At 38.7% G+C, this 16,976-nt stretch overlaps 1 protein-coding gene across 1 annotated transcript in view; it reads right to left on the minus strand.

Annotated features, from left to right (window-relative positions):
- Positions 1-1,351: 1,351 nt before the first annotated feature.
- LOC110156360 (plastin-3-like) overlaps positions 1,352-16,976 on the minus strand; it is a 28,837-nt gene continuing 13,212 nt past the window's right edge. The window contains exons 2-16 of the mRNA XM_055159483.1: positions 15,510-15,578; positions 14,399-14,550; positions 12,530-12,659; positions 11,184-11,313; positions 10,401-10,482; positions 9,341-9,506; positions 7,913-8,052; positions 7,279-7,374; positions 4,862-5,048; positions 4,289-4,367; positions 4,020-4,137; positions 3,387-3,520; positions 2,869-2,992; positions 2,555-2,682; positions 1,352-1,711 (exon numbers count right to left, since the gene is read on the minus strand). Of these exons, the coding sequence (XP_055015458.1) occupies positions 1,579-1,711; positions 2,555-2,682; positions 2,869-2,992; positions 3,387-3,520; positions 4,020-4,137; positions 4,289-4,367; positions 4,862-5,048; positions 7,279-7,374; positions 7,913-8,052; positions 9,341-9,506; positions 10,401-10,482; positions 11,184-11,313; positions 12,530-12,659; positions 14,399-14,550; positions 15,510-15,570 (1,860 nt within the window). The 5' untranslated portion in view covers positions 15,571-15,578 and the 3' untranslated portion in view covers positions 1,352-1,578. The remainder of the gene's footprint in view (positions 1,712-2,554; positions 2,683-2,868; positions 2,993-3,386; positions 3,521-4,019; positions 4,138-4,288; positions 4,368-4,861; positions 5,049-7,278; positions 7,375-7,912; positions 8,053-9,340; positions 9,507-10,400; positions 10,483-11,183; positions 11,314-12,529; positions 12,660-14,398; positions 14,551-15,509; positions 15,579-16,976) is intronic.

The raw sequence follows: 16,976 nt of genomic DNA on the forward strand, positions 1-16,976 counted from the left end.
TAACTTTTGTCTACTTAAAGACAATAAAAAGTCCAGTCTTTCCTTAACCATGTTAAAAATATTATTGATAGAGAAATGCTTTATATATATATGAGATCACTGGTTTTAGTCCTTGTTTTAGTCCTGGTTTAGACCTGCTTTAGTCCTACTTTAGTCCTAGTTTAGTCCTGGAATGGATTAATCCTGGTTTTAGTCCTGGTGTTAGTTCTGGTTTGGTCCTGGTTTAGTCCTGGTTTAGACCTGGTTTTAGTTCTGGTTTAGTCCTGGTTTAGTCCTGGTTTAGTCCTGGTTTTAGTTCTGGTTTTAGTTCTGGTTTGGTCCTGGTTTAGACCTGGTTTTAGTTCTGGTTTTAGTTCTGGTTTTAGTCCTGGTTTAGACCTGGATTAGTCCTGGACTGGATAAGTCCTGGTTTTAGTCTTGGTGTTAGTTCTGGTTTAGAGGCGCACAGGAGGAAGCGCGGTTTACGCAGCGTACGCGAGAAAACACGATCCACACACAGCGCACGGGAGCACGTCGGTGTCCGCGCAGTAACTACGGAAGGAAACGTGGTCCGCGCGTTCTCAGGTTAATGACGATGATGAAGCTGTGTGTTTGTATTTGTGTGTGTTTGTGTTTGTGTGTGCGTGTCCCCTCATGTGGCAGGTCACTATAGGACAGTAGTGCAGACATCATGAGCCTATGCAGGTTGTTTTCACCAGTGACATTTAAGTTGTAGGCGATATTATATTAGTTATTTTCTTTTATATTTCACGTCGGGAGAATAATTTCCAAGACACGAATGCGTTTTTACCTGTGCACTGCTGACTCTGTTCTACTGGCTCTACGACCTCGTCCATTGTGCGACTGACGCCGCCAACGTTAATGTGACGTTTACATCGCTCTTACTGCGCGCGTTTTGTGTGGGTTTCCGGCAATGAGTGGAATTACCGAAATAAAAAAATGTATAAATGTGTTTTGTGTGTGTGTGTGTGTTGTTGTCCCAACAACACATAAAAACAGGTTTTATAATAAAGCAACTCGCATACAGAAACAGTAAAGTTAGAGATTAAAAATGAGATTAACGCGATTAAAAAACATAACGCGCTAAATATGACTGTAATTAATTAATCGCAATTAACGCGATAATTTGACACCCCTAATATATATATATATATATATATATATATATATATATATATATACATACATATACATACATACATATGTGTATATATATATATATATATATATATATATATATATATATATATATATATATATATATATATATATATATATATATATATATATATATATATATATATAGTGAGTAGGTTGTGTGAATTTTAGGCATTTATTTTTAAAAAGTCAGTAAACTAGTCATATTCTTTATTACACAGAGAATCCAGTGCTGTTTCCAAGTCCATTCTTACTTGAAATGCAAAGAAAAGTCTCTAAATTGAAATGTGTAAAAATATATTGCAGTTAGTTTAAACTGGTCTATTCCCAATTTAGATCTGGGTTGGAGCTGATTCAGATCCTGTTTAGACCTGTTTTAGACCCGATTTAGACCTGGTTTAGAACTGGTTTAGTCCCAGTTTAGACCTTCTTCAGACCTCGTCCCATCAGACAGGCAAAGATGGTCATCACCATTTTGGGGTTCACCTCCACGATGTCTTCAGGCAGAGCATAAACTTTGGCACCGATTTTTCTGGCCATAGAGATGGCATATCTGAAAATAAGAGAAAGAAAGAGGAAGATTGTAATGTACAATTTGACACTAATTATTTCTACTTCCTGAAACCTGTTATTGGGTGACATCTGTTCATTTCATAATCAAAGTTGATGCATAAGGAAATTAAAGCTAAAACAATTAAGACTGTTTGTATATTTATAATTCTATGGGGACCTTTTTTTTTTTTTTTTTAAGAAATATCCAATCTTATGATCCAAAAAAAAGTTCAATTGTATCATTATTTGTTTGAGAAACTTTTAACTCAACTCAACTTTAAAAGCCAAGGAGAAAAAGTGAGTTTTTAGGAGGGACTTAAAAACAGGCAGTGATTCAGTCAGTCTGATACACAGAGGGAGCTGATTCTGCTGACTTAAAATCAGTTACACTAGAAACATAGGGAGTTTGACTGACAACCTAACAGCCAATAGAAAGTGAGGTAGCCTTGTTATCTATTGGCCTCACTACATCCACAGTTGATGGATTTTCATTCTTTTTTTTTGGTCATTATAATTACAAGGCTGCTGCATCTCTGTAATGGTATTTTAAACTTTCATTGACAATTTGAAACAAAAAAATCCTTCATACAACCTTTAAGTTCTTTTTTCAGACCAAGAGTTTGTTTTCATACCTGACCGTTTCGACTGCTCACTAGCGCTCTTCCTCAGAGTGGTCAGGTGTATAAATCAGCTGACCGGACACATCACAGCAACATCACATGACCACTTTGAGGAAGACCGCTACTGAGCAGCCGAAACTGTCAGGTATGAAAAAAAACTCTTGGTTTATAAAAAGAACTTAATGACATAGCTCAGATTGCAGTTAATTTATGTATCATCGTACTTAGCGTTGGACAGCTTCTCTTCGTCCGTGAGCTCATCTTTGGTGTGGACCAGGTCAAACTTCACACTGGAGGGCTGGATGGCGTCGATCAGGTCCAGTATGGGCTGACTGTTACTGATCTCTGGGTCCTGTGAAATACAGGGAAGTACAGTTGGGGTCATCAGAAGTATTGGAAATCAGATAGTAATCAATAGTAAAACTAGTATCAAAACTATCCTAGCCTGACAAATAGTGGTGACAGAAGCCCACAGATAGTCAATACTTGGGGAAAACGACTAATGCTTCTGTTTCTTTAAATGAAAAACAAAAGTTACCTTAAAGCTTTTGATTGATGAGGTCTTTCCTGCTTTTTCTAGAGTTTCATTCACCCACGACACGATTAAGTCATCACCAGCCACTTCTCCATGACCAAGATCTGAGAGGACATTTACTGTGTATCTGCAAATGTAAAAATATGAGGAGATGGTCAGAAGGGCAGAAGATGGAGAGGGTCAGATGGAGCAGTGGATGAAGAGGAGAGGGGCAGAGGAGCAGTGGACGAAGAGGAGAGGGGCAGATGGAGCAGTGGATGAAGAGGAGAGGGGCAGAGGAACAGAGGATGAAGAGGAGAGGGTCAGATGGAGCAGTGGATGAAGAGGAGAGGAGCAGAGGAACAGTGGATGAAGAGGAGCAGATGGATGAAGAGGAGAGGAGCAGAGGAACAGTGGATGAAGAGGAGAGGAGCAGAGGAACAGTGGATGAAGAGGAGAGGAGCAGAGGAACAGTGGATGAAGAGGAGAGGAGCAGAGGAACAGAGGATGAAGAGGAGAGGGTCAGGGGAACAGAGGATTACCTTCGCATGAGTTGCCAGAGAACAGATAGCGTTAGATTTTGGACGCCATTATAAAGATCTTCTCCTCCAATTCCAACCAATGAGAATTTAGCTTTGGTCTTTCCCAGCTCCACCGCATAGTTACAATTCTCCACCTAAACCAATCAAATCATGGCTTTCAGATGGCATCACAACATCCTACTTCTGTAATGTGTAACTGAGATGCAGGCAGAACAAATGCCTCTTGTATTTTTTATTTTTTTGATATTTTTAATAAGACTTGCTGAATTCTGAAAGAGGGACAGAAGCAGCTTTGTCTTTAAAATATTTAAAGGTGCAGGTAGCTTGTTTTTATGGAGATGTTATTGCTTTGCCTAGGATGTTCCACAGTATAGCATTACATTTATTTTTCTCTGGAGACTAACAAGTGGCCAAGTCACAGCTCATTGCTGGTTTTAGTCAGGTTTTCATGTCCTGGTTTATACCTGGTTTAGACCTGATTTAGCCCTAGTTTAGACCTGGTTTAGTCCTGATTTAGCCCTAGTTTAGACCTGGTTTAGTCCTGATTTAGACTTGACTCATACCTGGTTTAGACTTGGTTTACTCCTGGTTTAGACCTGGTTTAGGTCTGGTTTAAAATTACATTAGCGTTACCTTCTTCATGTTTCCTCCGATCATCTGTTTGAAGGGTCCACGGTTCACTCTGTCCCAGTTCACCTCAACATTCACTTTTTCATAAAGCTGAAATATCACTAAGGCACTCTGTATGTCACTGTAAACATAACAATGATTATACAAATAACATGGGTTTATGGTGGTGAAGACAAGACTAAATCATACACTTATACAATCAACATTCTTTCTGTTGCTGCTATTTTTAAGCATTTTGCTTTAAGCTTTTGTAACAATGACCTGATACTGACCCGTACAGATGGTTGACATGTGGGTTGACTCCAAGTGAGTTCATCCAGTTTCTGAAAGTCCTTTCTTCTCTCGTCTCACCTGAAAAAGATATTTTAATTAATTAAATTAAATGTAAATATTCAAAAGAATATCCTAAACTACTTCATTGGGCGTTTAACTCCTTTACTAATTTCACAAAATAAATTTTAGTTTAACATCCATTTAATAAAGTTATATAAAGAGTATTATTTAATAAAGAGTATATAACTTCCAGGAGGTGGCTTTCTGGAGGTGGATTCCATGAAAATAGAAAGTTAAAACCATACTTCGGAACATTCTCCAGAGAGATAGATACATTTTATGCCAAACTGTGGAATATTATAGCTAAATATTTCCATGGAAACAAGCTCAAATAAGCTCTTCTCCGGGCCAAATAAGAGTTAGGTTTGTGGAGATGCGAGCCAACTCATAGTAGCTCAAAGTCAATTAATCTGAAAATAGGCTAGCACATTTTAATTTAGAATACAATAAAAAATTGTGATTCTTTATATCACAGCTTGTAATTGACTGAATTAACTTGAGTCCATTCTTACTCTCCAGATTGAAGTCCTGATTTTCGGGTTTGGTCAGGGCGGGGTATTTGTTGAACAGCGTGGCGACGAAGGCCATGTTGAGTTTGGCATTTCCGCTCACTACGTCACCGGGGGTAACGAACTGTCGACAGTCCAGTTTGTCCGCCTCCTGCAGCATGGCCTCTGCGCGCTTTGTGTTGTCCCCAAGCTGAAATGAAAACAGATTATTTCAATACAGGCTTTGACATTATAAAATAGTGGGTCATATCTCGTCTTGTATCTTGGTTTGCCGTGCCTGAAAATCAAGTGGAGCGGAGCAGACTGAGGTTGCGGTGTGGCACGTTCAGTGTAACATATTCAAGGCATAAAAAGCCTTTTAATATATGATAAATGCATAAGATTGACATGTTTGTGTGCTGTCCGAGATGTTTGTGCTCCCTGTGCCTATACCAGCTCAGTTCTGCTCTATGGATTGGTTTGGTTTGATCTCGGTCACAGATTGGTTCAGATACCATCACCATACATGTAGCTATACATAAACACCCTCTTATTAACACTAACTCTCGCTGTCAAATCTATAGAGCTACTAACTGATACTGAAACTAGTGCTGAAACTTAAAGGTGCGTCATGTAACTTTTCTGGTGGAAAATGCTTTTCTCCATGTAGTACAGATGTTATTACTTTGTCTGGAATGTTTCACAGTATGGCATTAAACTTTTCTATCTTCATGGAGACCAAACTAGATCAAGTTACAGGTCAGATCTGTGGAGAGGCGACCCTGCTCACAGTTAGAATGCCTGTTTTTCTAGGTGTTTTTGAGCTATAAACCCACCTGTAATTGCATAAATGTAAGGTTTATTAGTCTGTTTAATGTCTGTGGAACATTCCAGGCAAATCCCATAGGAAGAAGGACAATAACGCCTTTCCCCTTGATAAAATTCAACAAACATTCTCTTTGTTCCAGCTTTAAATCCTCAATCTCGAGAATCATTGACAACACAGAATGTCTGTCTTCGTGTACATCCATCTCGACGCTTTGTTTACTGTTGTGTTGTTCCAAAAAAGGGACACAGACAATTTGAAAACAGGCTTGAATCTAGGTCTGTACTCAACTACAGCAATTCTTGTTGGGCTAAAGACATGTGCTGTAAATCAACTAAAAAGAGAGCATGGCAAAAGCTCTCAAATCTATTCTGTATGTCTGTGTATCTGACCCAAACCTGTACGGGGAGTTCATGCAAAAACTACTATTTATGCAGAAAAAAGCACAAGGAAACAATGTATTTCAATAAAGGCAGATTTAACCTGTGAATTGTGAGTTTAATCTGACTTTTTACAGATAAATACCAAAAAATTTAAAATCTTCAGCTCACTCATTCACTAACTTCTCCTTTCTGCTGTTGTCCCAATTTAATTAATAAAAATTTTGGTCCACTAAGAGTCCCCTGACCCATTAATCGACTAAATAACTAAGGCTACGTTCAGACTGCAGGGCTTAATGCTCAATTAAGATTTTTTTGTGAAATCCGATGTTTTTGCGAGGTCGTTCACATTTCCAATTAAATGTGACTTGTATGTGACTCCAGTGTGGACTTTAAACAGCCCAAAAGTGTCCCGCATGTGCACTGGAGACACAACGACGTCAACCGCAGCGAGCGTGCTCTGTGTTTAAGGAAGTTGTCCAAACATGGACGCAGCATTGAGCACCTGGAGATTTTAAAGTTCCTCTCGTACCGGAGCCAGAACATGAACAACTTACTTGTTTTAAAGAGGAGATTGAGAAGGAGAAGGACGAGGTTTTTGGCCGTGGTGTTTTGTTGGACAGTGGCAGCGACGTCCATTGAAAGGAACATGTGGATGTGGAGACGTAGTCAAGAGTGGTGAGTGGTGATGTGCTTCGCTTCAGTGACACAGAGTTCATTAATAATTTTCACCTACTTCAGCGCAGAATAGTGACGTTTGTGGCTTGTTGATAACGTGTAGGTTGGATGAATGCTCTTTGGCTGTTCAGATTGAAGTCGCATGTCAAAAGATCAGATATGTATCGGTTTCAGGAGCACATATCCAAGTGTCCTGGGTCGCCTTTGAAAAAATCTGATCTGTGTCGTTCAGACTGTCATTAAAAGATCAGATACAGGTCACATAGGGACCAAAAAAATCGGATTTGGGTCACTTCAGGCTGCAGGATGAACGTAGCCTTAAGGACTACAGCCCTACCTCAATCTTATAAGATAAAATTAAGATACAAAATAGAGTAAAAATACAAAAATTAAAAAAAAATATCAAAGGAACTACTGTATTATTATTTTGTGCTGAAAATTAATGCTTGTAATGCTATTGTGTCCTTGAGCAAGACACTTCACCCACCTTAATTGTGTATGAATGTGGGTAGAGAATAAATTGAGAATAAATGTATTGTAATTGAACTAGTACTCACGTAACATCCATTCATGTCTATTTCTATTTTGGGTTCATCTTCTTTGCTGCCGTCTGGAGCGATCGCTTCAAGGAGGTGGAAATACGCCACAGAGTCCTGAAAAAAACATGAAATTGGAAAATGTTATATTCACAACTGAACAAATGTCAGAATTTAAAGTTCTATATTACGCTTAAAGCCATGTTATCATGCATTTACATCGTCAAACATCTTAATTATTAGTCTGTCTACATCTCCAAAGTTCAAAATGCTCTGTTCCAGCCTTGTGATGTCATGAATTCGTAGTTTTCGAGTGAACAGCTCCTTTTACCTTTAGTTCAGAGGAGATTAGCAATTCCAGTGCTGAAATTATCCAAATACTTCTTGTGAACGTGTATGGAGTTTAAAAACATAGCAGAGCACTTCTTGTATTACCACATGACATTGCAAGGTGGAACAGAGTTTGAGAGAAGAACTAAATCTGCAGGGTTTGTGTGTTAAACATGTGAATGAAACAAAACACAACTCCAGGTCTGTTTGTGATGAGGAAACTACATTAGAACATAGATCTGAAATTCGTGTAATGGGGGACCTTTAACTACATAAACTAAGTCAAGGTATCAGCATTGTTTTCATGTAATTTCTCAATTCTGACCTTCACGTCAGAAGAGAAGTTTTTGACAATGATTCCATCTTTCTTCAGGTGGAAGTTCATCCATCGCAGCAGCAGCTCCTCTGGACTCAGACGCATCAGGTCCTCCAGAGTCTCCCCCTCCTCCAACAGGGCCGCCAACGCTACTAAAGCAAGAAAATATGTTCAAATATATAAGATAATGCTGTCCTCTGTATCATCTGTTTCATCTGACCATCTCCTCTGCTCCACCTGACCCTCTCCTCTGCTCCACCTGACCATCTCCTCTGCTCCACCTGACCTCTCCTCTGCTCCACCTGACCCTCTCCTCTGCTCCACCTGACTCCTCTGCTCCACCTGACCATCTCCTCTGCTCCACCTGACCCTCTCCTCTGCTCCACCTGACCCTCTCCTCTGCTCCACCTGACTCCACCTGACCCTCTCCTCTGCTCCACCTGACCGTCTCCTTTTGATACTGATTTGTGCTGAATTTTGTTTTCAGTTTTTTCTATCTGTTTTAATTTAATGTATATTTTTGTTTGCTCAAACTATGAACATGATAAAAAATAAACTCTCAGTCTTTTCAGCAGGTCACAAACTATAATACAAAAAAATACTTTTACTTTTCAGTGCTGTGTATTGGAGTAGAAAGTACAGATATTTTACTACTTTTACTTTGTTACATTCTACTACTGCACTCTCTGCGTCCTCTGCTCCATCTGACCCTCTCCCCTGTAGCAGTAGTGTTAGTAGTATTAGTCATAGTAGGAACAGTAGTATATATAGTATGTATATATAGTATACAGTGTTGGGAGTAACAGTACATGTACCGGCGTTACGTAATCAGAGTACAAATTATGAGTAACTGTATTCAGTTACAGTGGATTACACGGCGGTATTTTCCTGTTTTCACATTTTGGGCTGTATTCCATTTTTTAAATAATTATTATTATTATTTAATTTCAGTAATTCCATTCACTGCCAGAAATTAAACCCGGTCTAAACCAGGTCTAAACCAGGATTAAACCAGGACTAAACCAGGTCTAAACCAGGACTAAACCAGGTCTAAACCAGGACTAAACCAGGACTAAACCAGGTCTAAACTAGGACTAAACCAGGTCTAAAACAGGATTTAACAGGACTGTTAAATCTGCACTGTTAATAATCTGATTCTGCATCATTTTGAGTAGAAAACATAAAATATTACTGATTTTTACTGAGCTGGCACCTTTATGTTTGTACTGAAAGTTGTTTTTTTTTAAGATTTCCTCGTTTTTGCTTCTCTACAGCAAATCAAGTAATCCAAAGTATTCAGATTACGTTACTCACTTTAAGTAATTTAATGGATTAAGTTACAAACTACATTTTGGGGTATGTAATCTGTAGGGGAATACATTTTAAAAGTCACCTTCCCAACACAGATGGTATATATAATAGTAGTATCTCTGGTACCTTCATTCCTGCTGAGTTCTATATTGGCAAACAGTCCGATCCTGATGATTTGCCAGAGCAGCCCAAGCACCAGGTGAGGTTTCCCCTCCTTCAGATCAGATGCTCCGATGTTTACCACCTGACAGCCGATCGCAGACGCCGAGTTCAATGCCAGGTTCAAGTTTTCCTGAAAATGTGGAAAAAAAAGAACTGTGTGTAAGATTTTTATTTAAATTTTCATAAACTCCTAGATATGAGGCAAACATCTTAAAATCAAATACAGCTTTTACTGTTAACAACTGTAATGCTGATTTATTCCTAAATACAAAACCTCTGGACATGATGGGTTGTTTATATTGAGTAGCCAATCAGAAAGCACAATGAGCCTCACACGAGTCTCTGATTTGAGTTGCCAGTTTCAATGCTGAAATGCAGTTAGTTTAAACCTAAAATGCCTCTCTGATTTCAGTGGTCACTACCTAAACCCCAGCGCCTACAGCAATTATCAGTGCTAGTGCAGCCTCTGCAGCTCAGAGAGGAAATTCTGGAGGTTTTAAGCTTTCACACGACGCCTGTCCATATAGAACCTTGCACAGTAAGATGGATTTCTGTGTATTTGAGTTGCGATCTTTGCGCCTGCTGTACAGCTAATCGGGTGGGTGAACCAATCACAGAGCAGCACTGGGGTTTCGTGAGTCAAACCAAAACAAACATGGTGACGCTGACTGACGTGAATCTGTCTTTTTTCACGTCAGTACTACAGGAAAATTTAGTTTGCGAAAATCGTACAGAGGGAAGAGCTTTGTGCATTTGTGGACAGGGAAGATGTCTGCGATTTTCTGGATTTAACTAAAGTTTGATTTTTCGTCTTGTGCTGTTGTGACGCTTTACCCAAACAGTTGTCATGACGATCTGGGTTTCGCAATCTCTTTCAATGAGAGCCGTTTCAGATTCAGAATGTGTAGAACTCAGTTTAGAGTGACACACATATTCATCTGGCCTAAACCAGGTTATTCCATATACTGAGAAGGAGAAAAACTTGTGTATGTACTCTATCTGCAGGTTGGTTGAAAAATCTGACCTGGATGGTAAAAGCGGTGAGTTTCTTTATGTTAATTGTCCTCTCATCGATGGTGTCAGGTACAGAGTGGTTTATCAGCTTACTGCAAATAAAACAGAGAATGTATTTAGAAAAATGGCAGAGGCACTCTGATTTGCGGTGAATTTATTAAAAGTCACGCCACGTGATACTTAAAAAAACATATATATATATTTAAACTTTTCAAAACTTTTACATGTTGAATCCAAGTATATTGACAACATACCATTCATAACACAACAGGTATATCACACTGTTCTGTAAAGATTGGAGTATAGTCAACGATACATAATCCCTCAAATTGCATAGTGCACTTCGAAAATGTTTTCAATAAATCATGAAGAAAATACCAGTGATTTCAAGACAAAAGTAATGGAAATACCCGGGTATTTGATGGCCAATTGTCAAGGGGGAAGAGGGGGGGGTTAACCAATCCCCTCTTGACAACTGGCAACAGTAACATTGACATGCTAGAACAGCAAATAAAGGATACATGACAGGCCTCAATGGGTCCCAATAATATGGACACAGTTCAAATAGTTCAAATAGTTCAAATAGTTCAAATAATAATAACATTTTTCTATTTTACGTGAATCTAGCCCCCCGGTATGATGAGCACCTGTTATGCATAATTTTCTTTGATCCAGTGCAGCACTCACTGCAATTTTGTTATTTTTATTTCTAATGTATTTATTTCTTTTTTTTTTTTTAAAGTTCATGCACTGACTGTTAAAAATGACAAAGTGTAATAAGATGGGTTGGTACCATAGAATAATTCCATTGGAAACTGCTTTGAAGAGAGAGTCATTATTTGGATCGATGGGTAAATTAGAACAGTCTGGGTCGTCCTTCAGGCTCACGTTTATGTAGTTGGCGAAAGCATGGCGCTCCTCCTCTGTAGAAACAACAAATATGACTTGAGTATGTATTTTTGTATTTCTTTCTTTCTTCCCCCATCAGCAAAGTTACACAGTGCAGTTTACGAAATAGTTTTTAATCCAGTACAAATGCATAAATCATAGAAAAGTTTATTTTTTAACTCTGCGTTTCTCAAATCTGTTTTCAGTTTTATAGCACCTCATGTGTGAAATCAGCTCTGGTCTGTAAATCCTGTTTTATTTTTTATTATCCAGCTCTGGCCAGGTTCAAGCGCCCACTGAAATCACACCTTTAAAGAGCAAATAACAACTGTGAGGTATTTCTCTGATGAATTGATTAAATAAATTATAATTTTCAAAAAGATAAAAAAAAAAAAAAAATAAAAAATAGACCAACTTATCTTGAAACCAAATTTTATGTTTTGTCTGAGCAATGTTGTTATATTGTATGTGCACCTCTTTGGGGCAAAATTAGACTGTTGTGTACTGTCTACATCTAACTATAAAGGGTGCGCTGTTAGCATGCTAGTTGTTGTGAGGAATAACTTTGGACCACTGCAGACTGTTTATAATGAACTAGTTCTGTTTTTCACATTTTAAGACACTGAAAGTCAATAAGGCTCCATTCTAAGTCATACAGGTCATTTAATCAATCTAGAAAATACTAGAGGACTAAATATAACAAAAAATCCAAAACTAAACCAGGACTTTACCAGGACTGAACTAGGTCTAAACCCAGACAAAACCAGAACTAGACCAGGACTAAACCAAAACTGAACCAGGACTAAACCAGGACTAAATCAGGTCTAAACCAGGACTAAACCAGGACTAAACCAGGTTTAAACCAGGACTAAACCAGGTTTAAACCAGGTCTAAACCCAGACTAAATCAGGAATAAATCAAGACTAAATCAGGACTAAACCCAGACAAAACCAGGGCTAAACCACGACTAAACCAGGACTAAACCAGGTTTAAACCAGGACTAAAACTAAACAGGACTAAACTAAACCCAGACTAAACCAGGACTAAACCAGGACTAAACCAGGAATAAACTTAACCAGGGCTAAACCAGGGCTAAATCAGGACCAAACACAGACTAAATCAGGAATATATCAGGACTAAGCCAGGACTAAACCCAGACAAAACCAGAACTAGACCAGGACTAAACTTTGTCTAAACCAGGTCTAAACCAGGACTAAATCAGGACTAAACTAGGACTAGCATGGGACTTGCCTGCAATGGTGTGTGTGGTCCCAGCACTGGAGATTTCACTGGTTCCTCCAATGGAGACGATTCCCTCTTTCTGTTTCAGAGCACTTTTAAACGCAGACGCCATCGTGTTACTTTTAACATCACGGAACATCTGCAAAAGTAGAAATATGAAATGATGAATACAATAAAACTGTCTATATTATGTTTTGAGTAGTGGTAGTGGTAGTAGTAGTAGCAGTAATAGCAATAGTAGTAGTTCTAGTTCTAGTAGTAGTTGTAGTAGTGGCAGCAGTAATAGTTCTAGTAGTAGTGGTAGTAGTAGCAGTAGTACTATTTATGGGTTTCAATTTCTACTTACAGATGCTATTTTGAGTACTACTGACCAAGATAAGTCATTCAGTTTTGAATAGTTAATTTCTATGGCAACGTTGCAAATTTTTCCTTTCTGTATCGCTTGGACTGGTATTGGTAATGGTATTTTCAGAAATATCCAACAAGTAATTCCATAAATGTTGAACCTGATCATTTCTATCAGTGACTAGACCCAAGAACTCACTGTATTACAACAGAAAGGAAAACAGCTATTATTAAGTGTTTTTGCAAAAGCTTTTCTGTGCCAGTTGCCCCACACATTGCCCTCTGTAGTCCCCCCGTCCCCTTCATTTCGACAGCGTAGTGTGAATGTGTTTTCCAAGCAGCCAAGTCAAGCCTGTGTAGTGCCCCAGTTCTCTCAACCCCCGACTATTCCAAACCCTTTACTGTAGTTTAGAGGTGGAGCTCGTGCCACTGGAGCTCGTGCTGTGCTATTCCAAGACAATGAGGCGGGTGTCCCCCATCCAGTCTCCACTAAATTCAAAAAGCACCAGCTCAACTACTCTACCATCGAGAAGGAGACGTTGGCCATGCTCGTAGCCCTCCAGCACTTCAACATCTACATCGGATCCACTAGGGTCCCAGTCTCTGTATCAACTGACCACAACCCCCTTGTGTTTCTTGCCCAAATGTACAACCAGAACCAGCTGATGCGGTGGGCACTGCTGGCCCAAGGCTTTAACATCACCATCCGGCACAAGAAGGGGAGAGACAATGTTGTGGATGATGCCCTCTAGACTGAGGACCACCATCACCACTTGAACGCAAGTGGTGATGGGCTGCTATGAACCTCTGCATTACGGCTGACAAACTGTATTAGGACTGAGTGATTCATCTACTGATTCACCTCCACTAAGTCTTTAGTGGTGATGGATGCCTTTATCCTTTCAGAAAAGTCAGTTTTTTGGTGGTTTACATATAACTTTGGTAACTTGGGTCTAAACTATTCATTGACTTTAGTCTATTACTATGTACTACACATCAGTTACCAATGCTACCATTTACCAATGTTACTGTTAATTACGAGGGTTAATATGATGTGGTGGGCTCCATCTTTGGGATGTAGCTTCAGTTTTATGGTAGAAGGTGTTACGAACTGTGTCCTAGTTTTTTTGTTTCACCTTGCCTCCACCCGCCCAGATCGGCCCACCAGCTGATGAGCTGTACCCGGCCAGCCGGTAATCAGCTGGGAGATAAAAGCGCAGAGCCGCCACCAGCAGCCAGTGGGTCCGCCGCTGCAGCGACCTTAGCTGACCTCAGTTCATTTTTTGTATTATCTATTTATTTGGTTTGTACACATTTTTCAGTAGTCTTTGTAAAATAAATATTGTTTCTTTTTGGACACATCTCCATGCTTCTGTTTTTGTTGTTAGCCTGCATTTTAACAACATTAATGAATTATCTGTATTAAATATGATTGGACAACAGAATGTTATGATGTTAGTAGAATGATTTAATAACATTGTGACATAACTCTTGATCCTTGATCCTATTTATGACTGTTTTAGTGTTACCTACTTCGGTGAACTCTTCCAGGCTGATGCGGCTGTCTTTGTCCCGGTCCAGAGACTCCAGCAGCTCTCGGATCTTGTAGCCGGGCATGGGTTTGCCCAGTTCCTGGAACAGCCCCCCAATTTCGTTGGCTGTCACGTACCCATTACCATCCACATCTGTGGAGAGGAAAGGCAACATTTATTAGCAACACTTGCATAGAATATCCCATAGTATTAGCCTAGCTCATGATCTGAGTGTCACTTTGAACTGAGTTCTACACATTATCAATCTGGAATGGCTCTTACTGAAAGAGCTTGGAAAACACCGAGCATCGTGGTGACTATTTGAATCTGATTGGTCAAAGCATCAGCACAGCAGAACAAGACAAACATCAAACTTTAGTTAAATCCAGTTGAGAGAAACGCACAGACATCTCCCTCCTCCACAAATGCTAAAAGCTCTTATCTTCTGCCCTTATCTTCTTTTTCACAACACAATAGTCTGTATTAAACTAAAATAGGCTGAGATACATCTGCTGGTATATCTGTTTGTTTTGGCTTGTTTGGGTGTTTCGCTCTGCTGCTGCTATACGATTGGTCTCCCACCGGATCTCCTATCGGACCCTGTCATGCCGAGATGGACTGTTGTGAGTTTGTGACTCGCACATATCGTGAGAATCCATCTTGCTGTGAAAGGTTAACACAGTATGGCATTAAAGATAATTTATCTACGACCAGACGTCTTTGTCAAAGCCTGATGTTTGATCTCAGAAGCTAAGTGTTGTTTTTCAAGGGAATTTTGAGCACTAAATTAAAACACTTATAATAATGCTAGATGTTTAATGCCATACTGTGGAACATTCCAGGCCAAGCATTAACATCTCCATTAGCAGCAATGATTAACAAAAAGACCATTTATAACAACGACAGTGGCATTATTAAATCTAAATGTTAAAAAATAAACACATTTTATGTTTTATCAGCGAGACTACTGGAGTTTTAGTTTTTTGAAACCGAATTTTCACCACCAGCCAGGCAGCTTCATCAGAGCTACATTTAATTCACTGATATTTTCTTAATCCTAGATGTCTCAAAATTTGTTCAAAAGCAATTAAAGTTTTCTGTTTCTCACTCACCCACATTTTGGAACGCCACCTGGATCTCCTCCATCTCCTCCTGTGTGAACTCTTTGGGCATTTTGTCTCCTGCACAAAAAAACAAGACAGAATTTTGTTTTTGATTCAGTACAATGTTCACACTTATTTGACTTTACAGGTTTTAGTGTGTTACGACTGGCAAAGTTTGGTCTCCATGAAGATAGAAATGTAATGTTTAATACTATAGTGTGAAACATCCAAGATAACATTACATAACATTACATTTGAGGGACCCTCCACAAGAAAACTTACACAATGCACCTTTACATTGAGCTTTTATATCATCTGTTGGTTTTTTGTTGTTGTTGTTGTTGTTGTTTTTTTATACATTTTTACCAGTTAATTTTTTATGTTATCTTTATATGGCCAGCACTTTAGAAACTATTTATATTTTAAAATATTTAAAAATTAGGCAACAACAAAAATGGTCTTAACTGGTTTACAATATTACATTAAACGTATTGTTGTGTAGTAGTGATAAAGGGGGGGTAATTGATATTAAAGACTGGAATTAAGAGTTCTAAGTTAAAGCAGGTCTCATGTGGCCTTTTTGAGTGTTTGGCTTTGACTAGAAGTAGAGTTTCGGGGCACCACTCAACAAATGTCATTATCACTCATCTAAGTTAATTATATCTAATAATCAGCTATATAAGATCAGCTACAGGATAAAAACATGTCAAAAGACGAGCACAAATTTGGAAGAGAAAAATGGAAGTTTTAATTTCTCAGGCATCATCTCTCTGGAATGTTTTTAGCATAGAAGATAAGGAGGAAGTCTTTGTCTCCCTGTTTCTCTGTCCTCTCTGGACAAACTCCTCAGTTGAACTGTTGGGATGGGGTTAGTGATAACTAGTGTATTTCCTGTTGAAACTACCCACTTAAGTTTGAGAGGGGAAAGGCTAAACAATGATGTGAAATACCTCTCACATCAAACATGAACAGATTTACACAAATAAAAGCACATGGCATTTACAGATCAATATGCAAACAATACTGACACTAATGACAGTATGAACAGTTAACCATTCTCTTCGTTCTGTGGAGAGGGACACTGGCTGAGATTGTTTGATGAAACAGCAGTTTTGGTTATGGCCAGTTTATCTTTAATTTAAAAAAAAGTTGCAGGTCAGATCTGCGTAGAGGCAAATATGCTCACAATGAAATATATAAGTTTAAATCATGTCATACTGTGGAAGATTCCAGGCAAAACAAAAACATGGTGATAAGCAGGGGACAGACCCTCCACCAGAAAAGTTACATAATGCAGCTTCATTAATTTGTTGTTTAAATTAGATAAATTTAATTTTGTAACTCAGCTGAATATACAGGGTTTATGTGCTAAACATGTGTGAATGAAACAAAACACAATTCCAGATATGAAAAAAATATTAGGCGCTGTTTTAGGTTTACATTTTCTAGTGTATCATTTTATTACACCAGTTTATA

Source organism: Boleophthalmus pectinirostris, unplaced genomic scaffold (genome assembly GCF_026225935.1).
Source record: "Boleophthalmus pectinirostris isolate CB_2022bp ecotype Guang Dong unplaced genomic scaffold, ASM2622593v1 HiC_scaffold_23, whole genome shotgun sequence".
Taxonomy (NCBI): Eukaryota; Metazoa; Chordata; class Actinopteri; order Gobiiformes; family Gobiidae; genus Boleophthalmus; species Boleophthalmus pectinirostris.